The sequence below is a fragment of the Euleptes europaea genome, chromosome 6, assembly GCF_029931775.1.
Source record: "Euleptes europaea isolate rEulEur1 chromosome 6, rEulEur1.hap1, whole genome shotgun sequence".
Lineage (NCBI taxonomy): Eukaryota > Metazoa > Chordata > Lepidosauria > Squamata > Sphaerodactylidae > Euleptes > Euleptes europaea.
In genome coordinates this window covers 60,583,952-60,606,149 of record NC_079317.1, presented here as the reverse complement: position 1 = coordinate 60,606,149, position 22,198 = coordinate 60,583,952, and the positions used below count along the sequence as shown (strand labels likewise).

The window sequence follows — 22,198 nt, the reverse complement described above, 5'->3', positions numbered from 1 at the left end:
AGATGATTTGTAAAATCATGTTTTGGCACGCAGTCCGAATTGACACATCATAGCCATGTCCTCTATTCCACTTCCAGAGGCTGCAGCCTTGCAGAGATGAAAGTAGACTTGTGAAGTTGAGGGCAAAAATGCTAAAGCAGCTGTTGAATGTTTGAAAGCCTAAACCATGCCTTGAGTTCAAATTATTGTCAGCACAAACCATGACTTAGTTGAGCCAACAGGGAAGTCATGCATATGCTTTTAAAGATGCATATGCATGGCTGTGGGCCCCCAGTCAAGTGCTGACTCCTTGGCTTGCATACATGTTTTCAGCCAGTGTGCATGCCTTCTTAAAACACACAGTTGTCTCACTCTGTGCACGTGCACTGAAAATGTAATTTATAAAGTGGCTGCTGGAGGATGGAATGCATGGAGTGAAACTGTTGCAGGCTGTGGGCTAAGAACAGAGGGCATTAGAGGACAGGAGAGGGAGAAGTGTGGGGAAAGAATTGCAATAATGGAGATGGGTCGGATCCGAGGTGTGTTAACCTGGTTGTAAAACCAAAGCATGCTAAGCAGTGACCCACATGCTGCCTGGCTCTTATTCGTGGTATTCAGTCTGTCACTTTGACGAGCCCTAAAATTCACCACATTTTTAAAACAGTGAAAAGAATGGCTGGAGGCATATGGCTTCTTCCTTTTTAGAGTGTAAAGGAAACCTCAGCTGCAAAGCTGGAGTTCAGGGGAGGGGGCTCATTCCTTATTGAAAGCAGAGAAGGGAAATGCAGATTCACAGCTGGAATGGGAGATTTATCTTGGCAGGCATTGAAGGAAAATGTAAATTTTTAAGCTCAAGAAAAAACTTATAAGAATCCCCTCCCAGTTTGGCACAGTTGGCTAGCAGGAGGAGGACCCCTGACTTTCAAGTGACCTTATTCTTCTGAATTTGGGCTTCAGCTCAGGCTTCTTTTTGACTGTTGAGTTTCAGCGTATGAACACATGAAGCTGCCTTATACTGAATCAGACCCTTGGTCCATCAAAGTCAGTACTGTCTACTCAGACCGGCAGTGGCTCTCCAGGGTCTCAGGCAGAGGTCTTTCACATCACCTACTTGCCTAGTCCCTTTTAACTGGAGATGCCGGGGACTGAACCTGGGGTCTTCTGCATGCCAAGCAGATGCTCCACCACTGAGCTACAGTCCTTCCCCATGATGTATGGATGACAGGGCCGGGATCGCTTGTATGAATCTGAAAGGGAAACCCATGATGTTCAAAAAAGTTATACAACTAGGGAACGAAGGAGTCAAAAAATCAGACTTCTTGTGGGAAAAGAGTGTCTCAAGTCCCAGAAAGTATTCAGAGAGACATGAAAAAGCTCATGATCTGAGGTAAACTTGTATATCTAGAAGGAGGTACAAAAAGACTTTGATGGTGTTGTTTAGGCAGTCTTGACTATAACGTCGGGGTGAGAACATGTGGTAGAAATATGTTTGGAAAGCTCCTCTATCATATGTCTGTCACTGGGAGAATGTGGGTGCTAAAGCCAATGACTGACAGACTCCTATACTTGCCTCAGGAATGAGGTGACTTAAACATGAGTAGATTTTCCCATGGAGTCAAAGACTGCCTGTGTTTGATGCCCACACATGATACTGACGTGAGGTGTGCCTGCTGTCTCTGGGCCCATGGGAAAGTGCTGAATTGAAAAAGCTGCCAGAAATGTTGGCTTGGACCAGGAAATCAGCATGTCCCCTCAGTGGGGCTGATGAACCTTGGCTGCCCTCTTCCTGACTCCTTGTTGGAAATACATCTCATTCTTGGCTGTGAAACATGAGGGGGTGGGGAGAGGAGAGAGAGGGAGGTGAAAAGGAGGAAGATAACATGAGAGAATACTGTGCATGAGGACTGTGCTTTTAAATATGGACCCTCTTTGGAAGCAACTTTCTCTGCAAAATGACATTGGTTACATTCCCAGGTGACTCCATTCAAGTTGGTGACTATTTACTTACAGGTGATTTCATAGCAGGCCCTTGCTACGTAATGCCTGTTGAAAAAGCCATTGTCACGTTACCAACATTTGCTCACCTATCAGTCGTCAGGGTGCTTGTATGCTTTTGAAACAAGCTGAGGAAAATGTCCTGAAAAGGTTATTCAGGATCAGATCTGTAGAACTTTGATGTGCTTTCTATGTTTCACATTTATTGAACACCTTCTCAAAAATCTTTGTAAGTATCTAAGCCCAATTCATAGCTGTATTTTTTATGCTTGTCCTCTGCTTCAAGTTTTTCCTTAAAACCACACAGTAAAAGTGACCATCAGCGCTCTAAAACGGTTATTTTGTTTAGCCCAAGGAGTTCCCTACAATGAGGTCTTGGGCTCCAGTCAGTGCTTCACAAATGTTATCTTTGCAGCACATCTCAAGGCTGTGTACATTAAAGAGTATTACTGTACTGCAAATGTGCTTTGAGCTCTCTTTTGCATGTACATGTGACTATAGCATATCAGTGAGTCCAGCATGCTGTATATGCTGTAGCTGCTGGCTGGCTGACTGGCTGGCCACATTGTGACGGCCATCTTTCTTCTACTACTGGGGCACAATGCACCTCACAGCCAGTTGCCTGAGACTGTCTGCTTTCACCTCAGACACAGAGAGCAAGCGTGGTGTAGTGGTTAAGAGCTGTGGTTAGGAGCAGCGGACTCTAATCAGGTTAGAGTCTAATCAGAACCAGGTTTGATTCCCCACTCCTCCGCATGAACGGCAGACGCTAATCTGGTGAACCGGGTTGGTTTCTCCACTCCTCCACGTGAAGCCAGCTGGGTGACCTTGGGCTAGTCACAGCTCTCTTCAAGCCCTCTCAGCCCCACCTACCTCACAGGGTGTCTGTTGTGGGAAGGGGAAGGTAAGGTGATTGTAAGCCAGTTTGATTCTTCCTTAAGTGGTAGAGAAAGTCGGCATATAAAAACCAACTCTTCTTCTTCATCATCTTTTTTTGTTTTGTTTTTGCTGGGGGACTCTTTTATTACTAGCAGGGAGATGACAAACTGTCTTTCTCTACTCACTCCTGAACAGTTTCTTGTAGTGTCTTCTCTTCCTCCTCCTGTTCCTCCTGCTGGGAATGAAAAGCATCCTGTGCCTGATAGGGAAGTGGCTTGTGACAGGCAATGGGCTGTGTGAACCCCCCTCATTCCCAGCAAGAGAGGGGCGAGGAGATGGCAGACACGCAGCAGCAACTGCCCAGGGCCTGTACCGGATGTCAGCATTGGATCCACTGATACGCTACAGCCATACTTAACAGAGAGCTCAAACCACGTTCATAGTGCTGTGAGCCTCTTTTTACAGCATGACTGAACACAGGTTAAGATAACCCATCAGGGCATCATAACTGTTTGTTTTGTGAAACCATCATTTGTAGGTTACATGAGATGAAAGATCTTTTCCCATCATATTCCGGAGCAAGTTTATTCATAATCTTTGCTTTCACCTTTTAGTTTCTTTGAGGGTTTATGGTGCTTTCTGTCAGTCTCTCTACATGCTGTGATCATCGTGGACTGATCTCTTTGAATAGTTTAAGGAGTGCTGATCAGTGAGGCGGAGTTCTGCAGGAAGAAAACATTGCATTTGCAGCAGCACGTCCTTTTATGACACCAAAGACAGGGTATACATCTCATTGCGGCCCTCTTGCTCCTGCACTTCAGTTTCCTTCACTCTCAATAACAAGGCTGAGCACTAATAGGTGTCAAATGGATTTGTCCTTTTAACCATTCCCTCTGCAGCCTTCTCATTGCTGGGCTTCTGTTTACAGAACGATAATGTGCTTAAGTAAAAGCAAACACACCTTTCCCCTGGAACCAGGAACTTGCTTCCTGTAGTGTCCGGGGTCTCCAAGTCAACTCCTTTCTCCTAACAGGCCAGCACTAAGTATTTCATCAGCCAAGTCTCCCTCCCTCCCTTCTTCCAGGCTCCCTAATCTTCAGCAACCAAAAGCGAGGAGCTTCATCTTCTGTGCATGGAGCAGGGGTCACTGGGTGTGTATGCATGGGTGTGTGTGTGAGGAAGTTGTGAATTTCCTGCATTGTGCAGGGGGTTGGACTAGATGACCCTGGAGGTCCCTTCCAACTCTATGTTTCTATGATTTCCTATGATTTTAAAGCAAGCAGCGTGCAGCAGAACAGAGTTTAAAAGCACATTCATCACAGCCGAAAGCACTACTCTTCCCCACTGGCTTTGTAAAACACTTGTATGAAATATTTATTCGTATGTATTTTTTCCTACAAACGCTACCTTTCAACAATAAATTGGAGGCTCTGTAACAGATTTAAGATTAAATAAATAAATAATACAGCTGAAGATTGGGGGGGCAAGATAAAAGACAGGTGGGTGGGAAGGAGAAAAGGAATCAGGGAAAGGTTGCCAGGAGGAGGAAAAGAAGAAATAGTGTGGGAAGGGGGTACAGGGGAGAGTGAAGCGCTCACTGCAAGCCCTTGCAGGTTTTCCACCATGTAGCTGAACCCAGTGTCCAGGTAGAGGCTGCCAGGGGAGAGAAGATGGGAAAAGATGGGAAAGCCAAGAACAGATTAGTTGATGGGTAGGAAGAAGAGAAGGAAGTATGAAAGGTTATGGGACCATTCACAGAAGGGAAAGAGGAAACAGCGGGGGAGGGGAAAATGAGATCCCCCCCCACAAGTTCTTGTGGGTCCCCTGCTTGTAATACCTAATTTTGTGGGGTCTAGTCCACAAAAGCTTATGCTGGAATAAAACTCTGTCAGTCTTTAAGGCTCCACAAGCAGATTTTAAAGGGGTCAATATGCAAGCATCTGCATATTGAGTGACGAGTTCTTTGATTGAGTGACGAGTTTACTGGATCTTGGGAACGCCATCGGCATTGTTTTCCCTTTATTTCAGTAAAACCTTTGACAGGGTCCCACAGGATGTTCTGATAGGAAAGCTGCAGCACTGCAGGCTAGACTCTAGGATAGTTAGGAGGAGAGGGAACTGGATGGAGAACTGCACCCAAAGAGCAGTTGTCAATGGCATTTCATCTGATTGGAGGGAGGTGTTCATTGGGGTGTGACAGGGCTCGATTCTGGACCCGGTACTTTTCAATATTATTATAACTGATCTGGATGAGGGGGTGGAGACTACTCATTAAATTTGCAGATGACACCAAATTGGAAGGAGTAGCAAACACCCTGGAAGATAAGGAGAATTCAACGAGATCTGAATGCACTGGAAAAGTGGGTAGATGTGAACAAGATCTAGGGGTATGGGTGGACTGTAAGCTGAATGTGAGCAGTCGGTATGATGCAACAGCAAAAAAGACTAATGCGATCTTGGGGTGTATCAACAGAGGCAAAACATCCAAATCACAAGATATCAAAGTCCTGCTGTACATTGCATTGGTCAGGCCACACCTGGTGTACGCTGTGCAGTTCTGGAGGCCTCACTTCAAAAAGGATGTGGACAGAATGGAGCAGGGGCAGAAGAGAGCAACAAGGATGATTAGGGGCCTGGAGACCAACCCTTACAAGGAAAGGCTGAGGGAGCGCTTAGTCTGGAGAAAAGGAAGTGCGGGGGGGACAGGATTGCTCTCTTTAAGTATTTGAAGGGCTGTCGCTTAGAGGAGGGCAGGGAGCTGTGCCTGTCGGCGGCAGAGGATAGCACTCACAATAATGGGTTTAATTTGTGGGCGTAAAGGTTCTGGCTGAGTATTAGGGAAAAAAAATTTACATTAAGACTTGTTCGACAGTGGAATCAGCTACCTAAGGAGGTAGTGAGCTCCCCCTCACTGGCGGTCTTTAAGCAGAGGCTGGACAAACACTTGTCAGGGATGTTGTGGGCTGATCCTGCATTAAGCAGGGAATTGGACTAGATGGCCTTTATGGCCCCTTCCAACTCTATGATTCTATTATTGTCCCATGTGAGGTGGGTGGGAGCTGTCGCCAGAATCCAGCTGCCCAGGTCTCTGATGGAGCAGACACAAGTGACGGCTACTGAGCTGGCTGCCCTAACCCTGGATGGAACAGGTGCCAACAGCAGGGGAGAGAGACTGCTGTTTTTCTTCTTTTGCCCCCTTCCTAAGGGGGTGGGTATGTGGATGGTCGGGGCCCCCGCACAGCATGGAGCCTGGGGCAGCTATGCCTCTTTGCCCATTGGCTACGGCAGCCCCTGCCTCTCAGTTGCTGAGAAGAGAAAATATATGCATACCATTATGTTAGTAGAAAATGAGACAAGGGGAAACAGCTAAGCACCCTTTTCCCTTCAGAAACTGGTCTTCCACATCAATGGACAGCCTTCGCCTGTAGCATTTTGTCTATCAAACAATCTTGCAGAGAAACCATGGGCAACTGAGCGTCATTTGTAGCTTAACTGTGAGCCAATCTATCTCCAGGTTCTGATTAGAGTCCATTCTTGACCAATAAATCCTTTTCTCCTCAACTAACCAGAGAAATCAGGGGTACTGTGTGTATGTTTTCAAAGAGAATTAGAAGCTTGGATAGACAGGGAATGTAGCTCAATGGATGTTATAGTTTAATGACATGATGTTACCAGGTTTCTATTTAAACTCTGTCAAGCAATATGTGGCTGGAAAACCAAAAAGAATTAAAATGTCAGGGACCTTTTATCTGACTCAGTTAATTCTTGTTAGAAATAGGCAGAAACAGTTCCTCTGATAATCCCTGTGGGGACAGAGATGCCTTATCGTTGGGTACATGTGTTTTATCAGTGGTGGCCTCCACAGGACAAAGCGTTCTGCAGTAACTTGTCTTTAATTTGTGCATCGGTTTTTCTTTGACAGTTGTTCACTTTCAGCTAGATGGATGGATTTCATGTATCTTGATTTCCCGTGGTGAAATTGTACTATATACCAAACCTCTGAAGTGTTTGGTTTCTTCTACTATGCCTGCTTTGCACTGCTGAAAGATTCCTTTTATGTAATTCATTGCAAGCAGAATTGAATCCATGGTTCTACACAATAGTTAATAATCACTATATTCCACGTAAAACTCTGTAATCCTTACAGCCAAGATCCTACTATTATGTTTCCTTGAAAGTAAGTCCCATTGAGCCAATGTACTTTTCCTTCGCAAGTGTCTCTTGACATTTTGTTACTTCCATCTTCTATTTCACAGTGAGGCTATGAGCACTTTTGCTTCTCTATGTTTAATTAATTACTTTCCTTTAATTTATGGTGGCCACAACATTCCTAAATGGATTGTGAATCAGTTTACTTTCACTGGGACTGTAGAGGTTTTAATTACTGCTTTTTCCTTTGCATAAAAATTGATTGCTCATTAATTTTCTATTTTTATTTTTCATGATTGCAATTTCTATCAAGTGTTAAAGATGGAAAATTGGAACCTATGTGCCTATTTCTTCCTCTACAGACTTCAGCAGTCTTGTGTCAACTAAGCTTGTGCATGTTTATCCAAGTAGTGACAACAAAATTATCTACTATTTCAACAGCTACAAACACCTACCTGTCTGTAGAACAAAACAGCTACATTCTTGTGACAAACTATCTATTGTATATAGTTATATAAAGTTTCCCTCGTTCCTATTGCCTTTTCATCAGCCAAGTTTAAAACTGAAACCTCCCTGGCAGTCTGACTTGACCATTTCCCCATGGGAATAAAACTGTTTGTGGGTTGTGAATTCATATTAGCCTCGTGTATGTTGTATTCAGATATATACCAACAAAGGATTTTCAATTCCTCTGCATCCTAGACTGGGCCATAATGTATTTTTATACATTTTAACCTCGGGAGAATAGAGAAGAAAGAAAGAAAGAAAGAAAGAAAGAAAGAAAGAAAGAAAGAAAGAAAGAAAGAAAGAAAGAAAGAAAGAAAGAAAGAAAGGAGGGAGGGAGGGAGGGAGGGAGGGAGGAGCATCACAGCAACTTATGACAGTGATGTTTACATTCTGTTTTAAAACTTATGACTAAATGGCTAATGTAGACGCAACCATGGTCACCATGAAAGGTGGATGGGACATGTCATGACAGCATTAAGGTGAAAATCAAAAAATCTTAGCAGGTCCTGGCTAGACAAACAGGCCACTGTGCATAATTTGGAGTGCGTGGGTGGGTTTCCATACCATTAGAAATTGGGCTGAAAAGAGACTGAAGGACAGTTTGGTAGAGGTTAGGAGCCCTAGCGATACCGCACTTTGTATTCCCAGCGATGTATTAAGAGTTTGAAAACGTTATAAAAAATACTGTTCACACTTTGTTTGGCTCCTTTAGCTGTAAAGACGTCTTCCAACCATTTTTTAGCCGTGGTATCCAAAAACCCTTTTAAAGCGATGTTTTTTATAACATTTTCAAACTCTTAATACATCGCTGGGAATACAAAGTGCCGTAACCTCTTGAGAAATATGAACTGGTGGGGCTTTTTAAACTAGTGAAGAGGGTGGAACAGTTTTTTTAATAGCAGCTCCACACATAACAATCACTGCAGAAAACCAGCAGTGTTGCACCAGCATTTCGTGCAAAAAAATTAGCATGTAGACATCATACAGGCTTTTTGTGCCATAATCTAAGTTCAGTAACAGTCCCCACATCATATAGGCATCATCTTAACCACACTACTGCAAAACTACAATACGAAAGATAAATTAAAGAAAATTAATGCATAATCACATAGCAAAGCACAAAGCAGTACACAATGCGTATATGTGCATATTGGGGATTCTTGGCCCAGTAACGTTTCTAGATATTTAGCAATGTGTGATCATGTATCCGAGACATCTGCAGGTTATATGATTGCTACAGGGAGCATCAGCATTTCCCACAGCAATCATAATAAAAGGAAAGGTCATGTGCAATGTTCCTTACAATGAAATACACTTGAGGGCTGTGCTTCATAGTGACACCATTTTGTATGATAACTGTTCAATCATCAACTTATGCATGTGTGATTATGTACTGATTTGATACACAGAGGCTTTTTTTTCTGCCCAGGTATGAGTAACAGAATGATATCCCAGAAGGCATGCTGCATTTTATTATGGGGCCCCAGGGGAAGAACTGGCAATAGCTGCCTATTTTGTCACTTCTTGGAAGATCAGAAATGAGAGGAATTTTTTTTAAAGGATGCTTGTCGCTAGTAATTGTCACTGTGTTAAAAAAAGGCTACAAAGATGTTCTTACACCAGCGTTGGCAAGCTAGTTATTATGATATCCACGGTCATTGATGTCACAAAGGGAAAAATAAATTGCTGGGAAAGATGGGGAGATAAACTATTAAGAGTGGGAAGGGGAAGGGTCCATCCTATGGGAAAATTAATCAATAGTACAAGATAGCCTTGCAGATATATCTTTGTGGATGTTGGTCTGTTCATTTTTTAAAGTGAAAAAGCCAGTTTTCTATAACTATGAAAACAGTAAGAACAAAAGATGGCTATATGTTTGTCATCCAATAGATTTGGCTTCAACTGTGACTGGCCTGGAATACCATTCAGTGGAAGGCCCTCTAGTCTCTTGCAGAGGTGACATTAATGCTTTTTCTTTCGATTGTTCCTTTCGCAGCATTTCTCCGAGAGCTTTGATCATTTCTCAGAGAACATGGAGGATTTTTCCAATGAACTATTCAACAGCTTCTTTGATGACCCCATTCTGGCAGAAAAGAACCCTTTGCTTGACATGGATCTGGATCCTCCCACTCCTGGTATCCAAGCAGAGCACAGCTATTCCCTCAGTGGAGACTCCGCTCCCCAGAGCCCTCTCATGCCAGTCAAGACAGAAGAGAATGCCAATGGTGAGCACAAGAAAAATGCTTGCTGGACCCCAAAAACGATACCTGGACTGCATAAGTCTTGCAGTGCTATTAAAAGAGGGAGGGATTACTGACAGGAACAGTAAGGTTGTGTTCTCTTCCAGTAAGTTTGCCAGCCTCCTGGTACTAGCTGGAGACCTCCTGCTATTACAACTGATCTCCAGCTGATAGAGATCAGTTCACCTGGAGAAAATGGCCACTTTGGCAATTGGACTTTGTGGCATTGAAGTCCCTCCCCTCCACAAACCACACCCTCCTCAGGCTCTGCCCCCAAAACCTCCCACTGATGATGAAGAGGGACCTGGCAACCCTATCTTCCAGTGGGCCATTGTCCTTTAAAGCAGATGACCTGGCTTGCAAAGAGGAACTGCCCATTCCTCTGACTTCAGTACAGTTGTGCTACAATTAAATGTGACCCTTGGCAATTGAGTGGATCCATTTTAACACATTTTTATAACAGAACTGATGTTGTGCATCAAATTATGTCGTGTCAGCATGGCGTAATGGTTAAGAGTGGCAGACTCTAATCTGGAGAACCAGGGTTGATTCCCCACTCCTCCACATGAAGCCTGCTGGGTGACCTTGGGCTAGTAATTGTAAGCTGCTTTGAGACTCTTTAAAAGGTAGAGAAAGTAGGGTATAAAAACCAACTGTTCTTCTCGTGGGAAGTACAAATTCCTAATTAAGCTAACCTGGAAAGGCCTTTGTCCTTTCTTCTCTCACATACACTTTATTCTGCTGTTCCTCTAAGCAACTCAGAAAGGGACATACATTATTCTTTCTTCTTCCATTTTATCCTCACAACAAACCTGTGGCATACATTAGTCAAAAATAGAGGGACTAGCTCTCAACATTGCCCAGTAACATGATGGCTGTAACCCCCAAAAGGATCCAGTATGGTACAGTGAGCAGAGTGCTGGACTAAGAATGGGGAGGCCAAATCACCATTCTGGGCCTAACTAGTGTTATGTTTTCCTCACGTCCTCCCCTGGTCATGGTGATCTAAGAACTCGGCTCCCAGGTGCATGGCAGGGGGCTGATTTTGATTGGGACCATAGCATACGGGGAGAGAAGGATTATGACTTCCCCCAGCACCATTTTCCTTACCTAAAACAGTCATAGTTTGACATTATCTGTCCCACTGGGGAAATATTTATGGAGCCCATCCAAATATGCAATTTTCCATGGGAGAGACAGGCGCCTGCAAGAATGCCCAGTAGGGCATTTAATGAGGGGGTGTGGCCCCAAAGGGTTAACCCCTGGAAACCCTCTTTACCAGGGTAAAAGAGGATGGGTAAGGTAAGGGAATAAATTTCAGGAAATTGAAGAAAGCCAGCTACAGTTTACCTTCTTTGACAATATTTTTTAGTCTCCTGTTTATAAAGAATATTGGTAAATAAAGTAAATTGGAATTGGTTTTCTTTGGTTTAACTGGTTCCACAAAAACAGAACTCAAATAAAAGAAAAATATATACCAGACTTAACAATGACCTTGGTTACTTAATCAGGGTTTACAACAATAGACTAAACTGATTTTGGCTTTGTGACTCACAGCAAGAGTCACTAACCCACCGTTCCAAAAAAAGGGGGGGGGATACTATCTTACAGTGATTCAGTGTACTAACTGACTATTTCCATCCTGGGTCTTGTCCAGCACACTGACATTTCACTAAAATTGCTATGTTTTAAGTGATGTGGGTTGCCCAAAGTTGTTCTTGTAAGACTGGAAATCTCTGGAACTATCTGCCCCCAAAACCTCCTGCCGGTGGCGAAGAGGGACCTGGAAACCCTACATTGGCGGGAGGTTTTTTGGGTGGAGCCTGAGGAGGGCGAGGTTTGGGGAGGGGAGGGACTTCAATGTCATAGAGTCCAATTGCCAAAGCGGCCATTTTCTCCAGGTGAACTGATCTCTGTCGGATGGAGATCAGTTGTAATAGCAGGAGATCTTCTGCTATTGCCTGGAGGTTGGCAACTCTAAGACAGCAACTGAGCAGGACTCTTACCTTTACAGGTTGTGGGAGCACAGAACTCGGTGCCTTTCCTGGCACTTGCCAGCAGCCAGGGCTCACTGGCACAAGTGGCTTTCCTCACAGACTTAAGTGGCTTTCCTTCATACCAGGAGATTTCTCAGCAGGAGATGGGGGAACAGTCATTTCAGAGTCTATTTTTAAAACAATTCATTTTAGGATAATTTGTGATGGCAGGATATTTTCAGAGCAATCCCAGCAGAGGATCCTGTAATTTGTGGGACCATGTGGGTGTCCTAGTGGATGATAGACAACAGTTGGCCTGGAAAAGGAGTGACACAGATTCAGTGTATACAAGAGAAAAAAGACCTTCCTTTTAGCAAAAGCGGGGGGGGGGGGACATTCACCGCTGCAGCCAGAAATTATTCATGCTCTGGGACCTAACACATCAAGAAGGGAGACACAGATAAACTATCCTTTTTTCGTTGGTGATTCATCTGGAACAGTACAGTCAGGGCTGGTCTATCCAAAACAGCTCATCAAGTGGTAAAACTGTTCTGAACTGTACCATTTCAGAAAGCAGGTGAGGGATTTCATTCTTTTCATATCTATAGGTAAGGAGAGGGATAGGAACTTTCCAGAGTCACCTCCAGTACCATGTCAGGTATGTTTTGGAGAGACTGCAATGTTATATTATACATCATGTAGTAATCTTTGGGAGCATGATATTCAGTCTGGCATAGGAAAGGCTCCAGAACAGAATTAATCTTCCTGCTTATCTGCCTTCCCCATGATTTTCTCGATTCAGTACAAAATCTCCTAAACCCTACCCATCCCAATCTAAGATTCTGCAAAGGCTGTTGGTCAATAAATTGTGGGCCGTTTCTCAGCAGCTGGAAAACCAGATGCATGGTAGTCATAATTCTTAGTAGAAACTATGTGGTAGCTGAATGTGAGTTCAGCCACATTCTTCTTGCTGGAATGCATTTCTTTAGAACAGAGGCGCAAGGTTCTGACCCTGACCTAAAGTGAATGAGCTGTGGATCTGCAGAATGGAGGAATGCAAGTTCTCTTGCATGCCTGTGATTAGGAGGGGAGAACCTTTCAAATCAACATAAGAAAGGAAGACAGTGCATTTAATAGCTTCCTCTGCCCATTAATCTCTCTTCCTTTGCTTGTGCAATTTTGGAGACTCAATAGGTGGTTCCCACTGTAGATTCTGTAGATTGTGAGTCCAGAGTTTTTCTTCATATACACATTCCAGATTTCTGACTATTATATGTACGAAGTATCCCAGGAAGATTGCTCAAGCCAATTTTCTTGGTGACCAGAGCATGGCAAAGGCGCAGCAGTTTCACCACTATATCTCTATAGCAGAAATCTCTGATGAGCCTGTGGAGAGAGTATGCATCTATTCGAAGAGGCATTTTTATAATCAAATTAGCTGTGATGGAAATCATGGGTCTCCAAGCATCTTTTAAAAATGAATTACAGCCGCATGGGGGTGCAGATTTGAATTGGAGTTGAGCAGGGAGGGAAGAGAGGAGGGCAGTTTAATCCTTCTACCCTGTGTGATTTCACTGAAGGGGTTATTAACTGTTATTAACTCTTTGAAGAAAGAAGAGGCACTTGGCTTTTGTTTGTCTTTTTTCTGTGAAGGGTAATAATAGCGTGAAGTGTGTGTGTCCTTGACCTTAGATGCTCCTAGGGGGATATGTCTAGTGATGAAGTGACCCAGCACTTTGATTGCACAGCGTTGCCACTGTTTTGAGACCAAGATCTTTCAGTCTTGATCTCAACCAGTCCAGATCCCATCAGCATATATTTAAAGTTGGGGTTTTTTTTTTGTTCCAGTGTGCATCACTTTATAGTTACCAACATTTAACTTCACGTCTTTGCATGAGGATTTACACAACTATCATGAAAAGACTGACACATCCTTTTGTCTGCATCACTGATACCCACAGGCTATCACAAGTCCTGCCACAGTTTCCCTAAACTAAGCAAGAAGCACAGACTAAGCCTAAAGCTCCCTAGGATACATAGGGTTGCCAGGTCCCTCTTCACCACCAGTGGGAGGTTTTTGGGGTGGAGCCTGAGGAGGGTGGGGTTTGGGAAGGGGAGGGACCTCAATTCCATAGAGTCCAGTTGCCAAAGCCGCCATTTTCTCCAGGTGAACTGATCTCTGTCAGCTGGAGATCAGTTGTAATAGCAGGAGATCTCCAGCTAGTACCTGTAGGTTGGCAACCCTAATCATACCCTCATTTTGAATGTCACTTTTGTGCTTAAATTGAATCTTCCCCTTATTCCCCCCTCTCTTATATATGATTGGGGCATGTCTATGAAGTGATTGGAGCAGACCTGCTTTTAAAGAGAGCATGCCACTGTTGTACCTAGTCTGTCTCTCACTCAGTGAACAAGAGCAGAGGTCTTTGTTTACTGGGTTATGAGGTAATTTACTGATGTTCTCTTAGGATTTAAATTTAATTACATTATTGTGGAGCCCAAGCCACCACAGACAAAGTGTAGGTCATACTTACTAGCCCAAATCAAAATGGGAAAAGAAAAAAGGGAAACCTCCATACTGTGTGCTTTGCCTGTGCCTGGCACTGTTCTAATTTATAGTAGCCTTCCATAAATTACCTTAATACATGACAGTTGCATCTTGCAGGCTTTCTGCCTCTTGATGTATAGTGGCAGAAAGCAGGAGTATCCTGAAATTGCATATACCAGCAAATTCCTCCCCTGGGCAGAGCTGGAAGTCTTTATTCTTCCTGCATGCTGATAGATAAAGTAATGGACCAAGAAAAAACGGGAGGGCACCTATGCAGGAAATCACAAAAGGTAACCCAAAATATCCTGATGGATTTCAAGATCACTCTCTTCATCAGGGTAACTGCTATATGTCATAGAGGATTGTACAAAAAAGTTGTTTTTTTTCTCAAGAGGTTTGCAAGCTTACTTGCACAGCAAATAGTAATTTCTTCTGAGGAGCAGAGTGACCTTTCATCAAAATATATCAAATATTTATTTTTGAGTACCATTTGTGATTTTTCTCCTTTCTTGAAGCAATGGGCCAGAACTTACAACAGAAACAAGTCTGTGTCACATGGTCCCATCCCGCGTACCTTTTCAGCAACCCTATCATATATTCCATGTGTCCCTACTTAGTAGTCGGGAATAGTAATTAGTAAGCTGCCTTGAGTCTGGGGATAAGGAGGGACATAAAATCAATGGTAAATATCTATCTTTATTTCAACTACACTTTGCCTTTTGGGGACATTTCAAGGATGTCCTTTAAAAATATTGTTATTGTGTGCATGCTTCTGAACCAGGGGGAAGTATTGTTGCTATTCTTGAAATTTCAGTCCTCTTCCCTGAGTAGTTGGTGGGGAGAGGGGGGGAAGCTGACATTATTGAAATGTCACACACTACTGCCCTTTGTAGAGTTGAGCCTCATTTTGAACTGTTAAGTGCAAGAACATATGACTATTTGTGATGTAATACAGACTGTAATTAAGCCAGTTCCCTTTTTAACTGTCTACACACAAAATTCCAGTGCACTGCTTCCCTTCTGTTTTCAACAGAGTTGCAATTATTGTAAATGTTTCTGAGTTTCAATAATCCCATATCTCATAGCCAAAGGCCATCCCCACCCATGCTGATAGGCAAATCCACACAATAGGGGCAGCTACAGCTTTACAGAAAAATATTATTTAAAAAACTGATTTGGGGGTTAACACAGTAGTCTGATCTGGATGTTACCATGGTGTGGATGCATGCTCCACTGCCATCTTTCTGCAATGCATATGTGTGGATGCAGGTGGCTGGATCAGCTGTATCAAGGTAAGGGGCCATCTTATGTGGTATGCTGAGTTAGGAGAAAGCCTTTTTTTGCACCTGCATTAACTTGCTTCTCCAGTATAACCCCAAGGCTCTTAAATGAGTCAGCAAGGGTCAACTGAACTCCATCAGATGTGGGGAGCTCAATGCCCTTCGAGATTTCAGCCTTCCCAACCAACATTACCTCTGTCTTTTCAGGGGTTGGTTTCATGTTATTTGCTCTTAATCAATTTACCACAGCAGCCAGGCAGCAATTTAGGACCTCTAATGCATCACCAGGATAATTGGATAGGGATATATTGAGCTGAGTATCACTTGCATATTGATGACAGCCAACCCCAAAGCTACAAATTATTTGTCCTAAGGGCTTTCCATAGACATTGAAAAGCATGAATCGTGCCTTGTGGAACTCCACAGGTTAGGTCCCACTCTGATGGTTTCCAATAGCAACCCTTTGAGTCCGATCTGTGAGGAATGATTTGTCTGTTCGTTTTTTCAGTTCCCATTCTCATGCTATCATAAGCACCACCACATTTATTGTGAGATTACACGTTTTACTAAACATTCTTATTTAAAAAAAACTTTTCTGGTTAATAAACTAATCTATCAGGCTGAGACATCAGTACAGGAATGGCTGTTGCAGAATAAGTCAGCAGTAGCACAGCATACGTTAGACAGAAAACAGCCTTCAGCCATGTGTCATGCATACCCTTGAGGAGTTAGAACAAATGCACAAGAGTGTCCCTATTTCTATTTGTGAGATGTTTGAGGGGGTGGCCTATGTGGTAGGCTAGGCTGAGAGACAGTGACTTCGCCAAGGGGACAAAGTGAGCTTTGTGACTGAGCAGAGGATTCAGTACAGTAAGTGCAAGAAAACTGCTGATAAGGAAGGTACTACAAGGGACCACATTGACAAGTTGATACAGTTCCTGTTTAATTAATTTGCTTCGTATAAGATTCCAACTTCGATGTATTCAGTGAGATATTCTTCTGTGTTCAACTAGCTTAGAACCTCAATCAGCTAACCCTAAAATGGAACACCTGATGTGGTGCTTCCAAGTGAACCCCCTAATCCAGCCACCATCTGGCCTGGCAGAAATGTCCATCTGCTGATGGGATGATGTAGGCATCTTAAGAAGCAACTTTTATTTTGCAAATCCTAGAAGAGTAGCTGTGTTTGTCTGTTGCAGCAAAGAGTCCTATGGCGTTTTAAATTTATAAATGTATATATATAGTTATGGCTATTGTATAAAAAAATTAAAAAGTTATGGCTATTGTTTCCAGTAGAACCAAATGTTAGCAAGAGTGATCCTTTTGGAGCTACATTGGCCTCCATAAAGAAATCTAAAAGGGATAAATTAAGGAATCCCTCTTTTTCCTGTGGAGAAGACATATCCATTCGATGACAGTCATTTGACTTGTTCATGTGAGAAAGTGGATGTTAGCAATAGAATGTTCTTGAGAAGAGGAGTAAACTATCTCATTTTTCGGAGCTTGATAGAATATACAAATCTTTCTGAAACAGCAGAGCTTATTTCTGGTCTCTTGTTGTAAGGGAGGCATTTCTATATATTAAAAGGTGTTTGGGGATGCGGGAGGGGAGCTCTTACATCACATACATCCTATAGAGTTCAGTGCCACGTAATTTTGATGTGATTCTTTTCTCAGACTTGGAAAGTGGAATGTGGTCCCTCCAGCATAAACTATGTTCTATCATGGTGAAGCAGGAGCAGAACATGGCAACAGAACTTCCCGAGACCCAGCTGGCAACTAACTCAGTGCCCATGTTAAATCTTAACCCGCTGCAGAGGTTGCCAGCCTCCGAAGAGGTGAGTTTACTGCTTCCAGAATGTCTGTTCTAGCCAAAGCATCTGAACTTTATAAATTCTGATGCTGTCTATGTTTCTGTGTGGTTTTTCATTCCAAACTATAAGGCACTTATGGGGCAGAAGATAAGTCAGCATCAGTAGCTTACAACTTTTAACTAAACGAGCAAAGGGAACACTTATTACACATCCAGATGAAGTACAGTGATTTTTCAAACCTGTGCTTAAAACTGGCACATCACATGGGAACTTGGATCATCCTCTGATTGCTGTCATTCCATATGGTAGACAAGAATAGCATGATGGTGCTATACGGGTGGCACAGTCCAAAATACTGGTGGCACAGTCCAAAATAGAGACTGTTGTGCAAAACACCTGCCTGAGTCTGATACCTCTAGGTATAGCAGTGCAGCACTCAGTCAGCTAGGGGAGGAAGCTACCATCCTGACAGCCTTAGTACTGATGGGAAGCCTCTAAAATTCCACTCTGAAATTGAATGATCTTAATTATTACCAATTTCCCAGTTTCTAAAAGAAAGCGTGGTCTGTGTTTCATCTCTCAACCCTTTCATCCTTCACTAGTGGTTCTGCTTGAGGAACATTCTTTTCTTCAGGGCTGGTGGTTCTTCCTGCTTTACTTTGTTTCTCCAAATCGCAGGGCTGTTCCGCAGGTTACATTTCAAGGGTGCTGCTCCAAACATAAATCCAGGGCAGCATAGAGGGAGCCAAGCTTGGCATGAGCTTTGTCCCCATTAAAGCTCTGCCTGTGTCCCCATTAAAGCTCTGCCTGAGCTTTGGCATGCTGTAACCTCTTTTCTGGGAAGTCATTTGGGCCATTGAGCTGGAAGCTTAAGCTACAGCTGTTTGTGTGGAGTTTAGATAACAAGAGAGTTCCCAGGTGTGCATCACCTCTAATTTCCTTCACCAGCCTTACCTTCTGGATTAATTTCCTGGAAACAAAGGAGACAATCCAATGTAAAACCAAAGAATATTTTTGGAACATAAATGCTACCAGCTATCTTTTCATTTTGATATATTGTGGGGGGTTTTGAGTATTATTGCATGTATTTAGATGAATTTTGGCAGAGAGGTGCAACCACAACTGATGCTAGGGTCAGCAACCATGGGCAAATATTGTCAAATCACAGAATTGAAAGGCACCATACAGTTGAAAGGGGCCATACAGGCCATCTAGTCCAATTCCCTGCTCAGTGCAGGATTAGCCTAGAGCATCCCTGAAAAGCGTTTGTCCAGCCTCTACTTGAAGACTGCCAGTGAGACGGAGCTCACTACCTCCCTAGGAAGCTGATTCCACAGCTGAACTGCTCTTATTATAAAAAAAATGTTTTCCTTATATCCAGCCAGTACCTTTCTGCCCATAATGTAAACCTATTATTGTGAGCCCTATCCTCTGCTGCCAACAGGAACAGCTCTCTGCCCTCCTCTAAGTGACAGCCTTTCAAATATTTAAAGAGAGCAATCATGTCCCCCCCTCAACCTCCTCCAGACTGAGCACTCCCAAGTCCCTCAGCCTTTCCTCGTAGGGCTTGGTCTCCAGGCCCCTGATCATCTTCGTCACTCTCTTCTGCACCGGGCTCCATTTTGTCCACATCTTTTTTGGAGTGAGGCCTCCGAAACTGCACAAGTACTCCTGGTGTGGCCTGACCAATGTGGTGTACAATGGGACTATGACATTTTGCAATTTGGATGTTATGCCTTTGTTGATACGCCCCAAGACTGCATTAGCCTTTTTTTTTGCCACTGCATCATACTGACTGTTCATATTCAGCTTACAGTCCACCCATACCCCTAGATCTTGTTCACACGCAGTGTTACCCAGAAGTGTATCCCCCATCCAGTACGCATGCTTCTCATTTTTGTTACCCATATGTAGAACTCTGCACTTATCCTTGTTGAACTGCATCTTGTTTACATCCGCCCTCTTTTCCATTGTGTTCAGATCTCGTTGAATTCTATCGCTATCTTCCAGTTTGCTCCTCCCAGTTTGGTGTCATGTCAGTTCCCAGAGACCCATAAATGATCCATTGAGTCAAACACACCATCATTCCCACTTCATGCAGAGCACTTTGGAAGGCAGCATTAATTCCCTCTTTCACACCTACAGTCTTCCCAGCATCTTCTATGAAGTGAGCAATTCCCCTGAATTGATACCCTTGAGATACAGTTAAGCCTATTCTGGGTTATCTTCCATTCATTTATGGTAGATATGAAACAAACCAGCTACTCAAGCCAGTCATGTACACAAACTCCATTCTTGTTTACACAACTTGAACCCACTGTGTCCACAAATGTAGTTCCATGGGGAGTGTGTATTTAACAGCCACAGCAAGCTTCCTCCCCAAACTGTGTTTACAATCTGAGGTAGTGTGAAATGTGTCTGTTTAATGTAAAAAAGCCCTACAAACTCCCTTCTTTTTGGCAGAATGGGAGGAAGGGCAGGCTGGTAAGAGATGATCATTTTGGAGCAGCTGGGGATGTTAATTTTTAATTTCATTTGATTAGAAACAGCCGTTGGCTTGTATTGACCAGAGATTTCTATGGACGGAAGAGATTTCCATTTGCAGAGCAAGACTTCCCTGCTTCTCCTTCCTGTTGCAGCCCAAATTACTCCCCAAATACTGTTCCTGGGGAAAAGAGGACCCTTAGGATCAGTTTTGGGGTGAGAGAGGTCTGCAGTGGGAGAGAGCCAGCGTGATGGAGTGGTTAAGAGCGGTGGACTCTAATTTGGAGAACTGGGTTGGTTTCCCCACTCCTGTACATGAAGCCAGCTGGGTGACCTTGGGCTAGTCGCAGTTTTCTCTGAACTCTCTCAGCCCCACCTACCTCACGAAGTGTCTGTTGTGGGGAGAGGAAGGGAAGGAGATTGTAAGCCGGGGGTTACTGCATTATGTATTCCCAGAGATGTATTAAGAGTTTGAAAATGTTATAAAAAATACTGTTCGCACTTTCTATGTATTCCCACCCATGTATTAAGAGTTTGAAAACATAAAAAACACTATTTGCACTTTGTTTGGCCCCTTTAGCTGTGAAGACGTCTTCCAACCATTTATAAGCCATGGTATCCAAAAACCCTTTTAAAGCGATGTTTTTTATAACATTTTCAAACTCTTAATACATTGCTGGGAATACAAAGTGTGGTAACCCCCCCCCCCCCGGTTTGATTCTCCTTAAAAGATAAAGTCAGCATATAAAAACCAAGTCTTCTTCTTCGTCCATTTCTGTTTATCCAGTCCCTTTCCTGGATCCAGGCAGTTGAGTGGCATTGCAGAAAGTCTGATGAGCAATAGGGGGTGTTCTTTATCTCTAGAATCTGAGCAAATATTCCCAGCTACAACTGCAACAAATTGAAGAAACACTTTCCCCTTGAAGAAAAACCTTAAAGGGACTTCTTTAGTGACTGGAGAGGAGAAGACATAATGACAAAGATGACCCTGGAATTGCTGTTTGTGCAAAGGACTCTGGTAGCATGCCTGCATGATGCTCACTGTCCTTTGGCAGAATGCTCTTGTCTGTGTTTGCATCTTCCTTGGAGACATAGATTTTCAAAGTAATTTTTTCCAGAGAGCTTTTGGTATGCGAGATGACAGGGAAGGAGGCGAGCAGAAAGACTGGCACACATGCTCCAGACCATCAGTATGACAGAGTGACAAGCTAGAAAGGTAGAGGCTGCAGTCACAAGGCATATGGTACTCCTTAAAAGTTAATTCTAGGTTAGTGCTGGTTTGCAGCTTCTGCACTCTAGCATATAGCTGGGAGGGGCCAGAGTTCAATGGCAGAGCACAAGCTTTGAGTGTGTAATAATGAACAAGTGCTGGCAGGGTCTGACCCCAAATGGGTGTAAGGTGGCAAGTGTCCAAAGCAGAGACCGCAACAGGCAGGCAAGGAAATAGTCTTGATGCATTGGAGGACAGCCCACTGACTTCTCATGATAAGTGTCCCAGATTGAGGAAGTGCAGGATGCCTTGGCAGCACACAGAGAACAGATGCATGATGTTGGTTCTCTGGGAGGGTTCCCAGGATTGATTCCCAGGAGGGTTCTCCTGTGGCGTTGGTTTTCTACCTTCAGCTGCCTGTATTTGCTCTTCTAAACTGTGACCCTGATAGTGCAGGAAGTGCTTGAACTGCAAGTCTCCTGGTTGGAACCTACATTGCTTTCCAATCCCTGCCCCTCAGACCTTGACCATAGATGAGTTAGTAGCACTCATCATCTGCATCTGATGAAGTAAACTCTGACTCCCAAAAGCTTTTGCTTGATTAAACCTGGTTAGTCTTAGAGTCTCCCATGCTATCCATCCCTCCAGTTAAGATCTGCCTCTCCAGCACTGTGTCATCCCCCCACCTTTGGAGGTGAAGCAGGTTCAACGAGAGACAGGGCATTTTCTGGGATGGCTCTACACCTTTGGAACACGCTCCCCACTCTGAAGCTCATCTGGTGCCTACTTTACTTTCTTTTAGGCACCAGGCTAAAACACATCTTTTCAAAACCAGGCTTTTAATTAGGGGATTTATCTTATCAGCTTTTCAATAGTCTGTTTCTGTTTTACATCCAGTGGCTTGTATTTTAGTACATTGAAAGCCTCAAGCAGGATTCTGAAGAGGCAGCATAGAAATATTCCGAATAAGTAAATAATAAATAAAGATGCCACCACTTGATTTCTGTTTCACTTAGCACTTACAGGAAAGGGGACATTAAATCCACTGCTACCTGTGTAATCAGTAGCACTAGATTACTGTGTAATCAGTGGCACTAGTGGCAATTTCACTAGAACAACAAAAAGAAGTGTAGACCT

At 43.4% G+C, this 22,198-nt stretch overlaps 1 protein-coding gene across 1 annotated transcript in view; it reads left to right on the top strand.

Moving 5' to 3' along the window:
- CREB3L1 (cAMP responsive element binding protein 3 like 1) overlaps positions 1-22,198 on the top strand; it is an 86,331-nt gene that overhangs the window by 43,017 nt on the left and 21,116 nt on the right. The window contains exons 2-3 of the mRNA XM_056851530.1: positions 9,506-9,734; positions 17,231-17,391. Coding sequence (XP_056707508.1) covers positions 9,506-9,734; positions 17,231-17,391 — 390 coding nt within the window. The remainder of the gene's footprint in view (positions 1-9,505; positions 9,735-17,230; positions 17,392-22,198) is intronic.